At 41.3% G+C, this 1915-nt stretch overlaps 1 protein-coding gene across 1 annotated transcript; it reads left to right on the plus strand.

Moving 5' to 3' along the window:
- The first annotated feature begins 801 nt into the window (after positions 1-801).
- On the plus strand, positions 802-1882 carry LOC117633983 (putative clathrin assembly protein At1g03050). Its single transcript, XM_034367865.1, has one exon. It carries the CDS (start codon positions 1070-1072, stop codon positions 1880-1882), a length of 813 nt encoding a protein of 270 aa, XP_034223756.1. The 5' UTR covers positions 802-1069.
- Positions 1883-1915: the final 33 nt, after the last annotated feature.

A 1915-nucleotide genomic window follows, 5' to 3' on the forward strand; every position in this document is an offset into this window, starting at 1 on the left:
TTTCTTACCGGAAAATGTGTAGTTTCATAAACTTCTTTATAGCAAGGGAATGACTTTTGCTCATATGCTCTTTTGCGTTTTGATCCTCCAAGTAATTAAAAAAATATTATTTTTGTATAGTTTTTGTTTTTCAAGACAATCTGTGTAATTAAAAAAAGATGAGACGGTAGATGACATGTGTTGTCATGCCATATGATATGTATTAGTATCAATATGTTGGTAAACAAATTAGCCCCATAGCATTATTACACTAAAAAACACTCATCCGTAGTTTGACTTCATTTTAGGTTTGTGTTTTTTTTATCATAAAAAATACTACTCATTGAAGGGGTGGCAGAAATTTTCATCATCTCACTAAAACATTAATTTGAAAAGAAAAAAGAAAACATAACGAATTTAAGAAATTCATTCACCCCTATAGTCAACAACTCAATAAGGAAATGAACCGTTGAATTCTGTTCAATTGAAGTTGAAGTGAGAAGATTTGGGGGAATTGAGAGAAAATGAGGGAAGAAATTTAGAGGATCCAGCTGCTTTCCCAACACCAATCATTTTCGTGGCCCCAAGAGCGTTGAAATGGTCAAAGGGTGATGAGAAACAGACAAGCTAAGAATTCCTTGGAGACCAACCCCCCACAAAAGGAAAAAACAAAGGGTTAATTTATGCATTCCAAGAATTCCCGAGACAGGCAATCATCATGTGACACGTGGCCCCATTGCTCCCATTGAATTTGCACATTTTTTGGCTACAATGCCGCGATAATGCATGGTTGTTTCAAAGGCGTAAACCCTTAGATTTTGAGCAACAAGGAAGGAAATAGGGATCGACAGAGGAGAAGAACAAAGAAAACAAAAACACAAAAACACAAAAAACACAAAAAAAAACGAAAAAAAGAGGAGAAGAGAAGCGAAAAGGCGAAGCTGTCTTTCTTCTCTTCTTTTCTTTTCTTACTATCAAATCTTTCTTTGTTTTCCTCCATCTTAACATCACAAAATAAGTGAAGTTACTATAAATTTTTAATAAGGCAGTCCCTTTTAATTCCAACATTTGCTGCTGCTAGGTGTCAATCATGACTTCGAGCAAGTTTAGAAGAGCCTTGGGGGCGGTGAAGGACCAGACGAGTATAGGCCTAGCTAAAGTTGGTAGCAGCACATCTCTGGCGGACCTAGACGTGGCCATTGTGAAAGCATCGAGGCACGAAGAGTACCCGACAGAGGAGAAATACATACGAGAGATTCTGAGCTTGACATGCTACTCGCGCGCCTACATCAGCGCCTGCGTCAACACCATCTCCAGGCGTCTCAACAAGACCAAGAACTGGATCGTTGCCCTCAAAACCTTAATGTTGGTCCAACGGCTGCTGTCCGAGGGCGACCCGGCTTATGAACAGGAAATATTTTTCTCCACAAGGCGCGGCACTCGCTTCCTCAACATGTCCGATTTTCGGGACGCTTCCACGTCCAATTCGTGGGACTACTCTGCGTTTGTGCGCACGTACGCCTTGTATCTGGATGAACGGCTTGAGTTCCGAATGCAAAGCCGGCGCGGGAAACGTAGTGCCTTTGGAATCGACGAAGAAGAGGATCCTCAGGAGCCGCCCCATAATTATGCTAACCAGCAGTCATGTCCCAGAGCCACGCCTGTGCATGAGATGAAAGCTGAGAAGCTTTTTTCTAGGATGCAGCATGTGCAGCAGCTCCTTGAGCGCTTCTTAGCATGTCGCCCAACAGGTTTCATCCAATCCAGTTACCATTTACCATTTACCATATCCATAACGCACGCACCTGCATGCAAACGTTTCATCCATGCATGCATGGCTGCGCTCTTGCATTATCTGTTCAATCAAATCAATAATGTTAAGGAGACAACATCATTTCTATAAGAAAATCATCTGCCACATCATATTATCAATTAA

Source organism: Prunus dulcis, chromosome 7 (assembly GCF_902201215.1).
Source record: "Prunus dulcis chromosome 7, ALMONDv2, whole genome shotgun sequence".
Lineage (NCBI taxonomy): Eukaryota > Viridiplantae > Streptophyta > Magnoliopsida > Rosales > Rosaceae > Prunus > Prunus dulcis.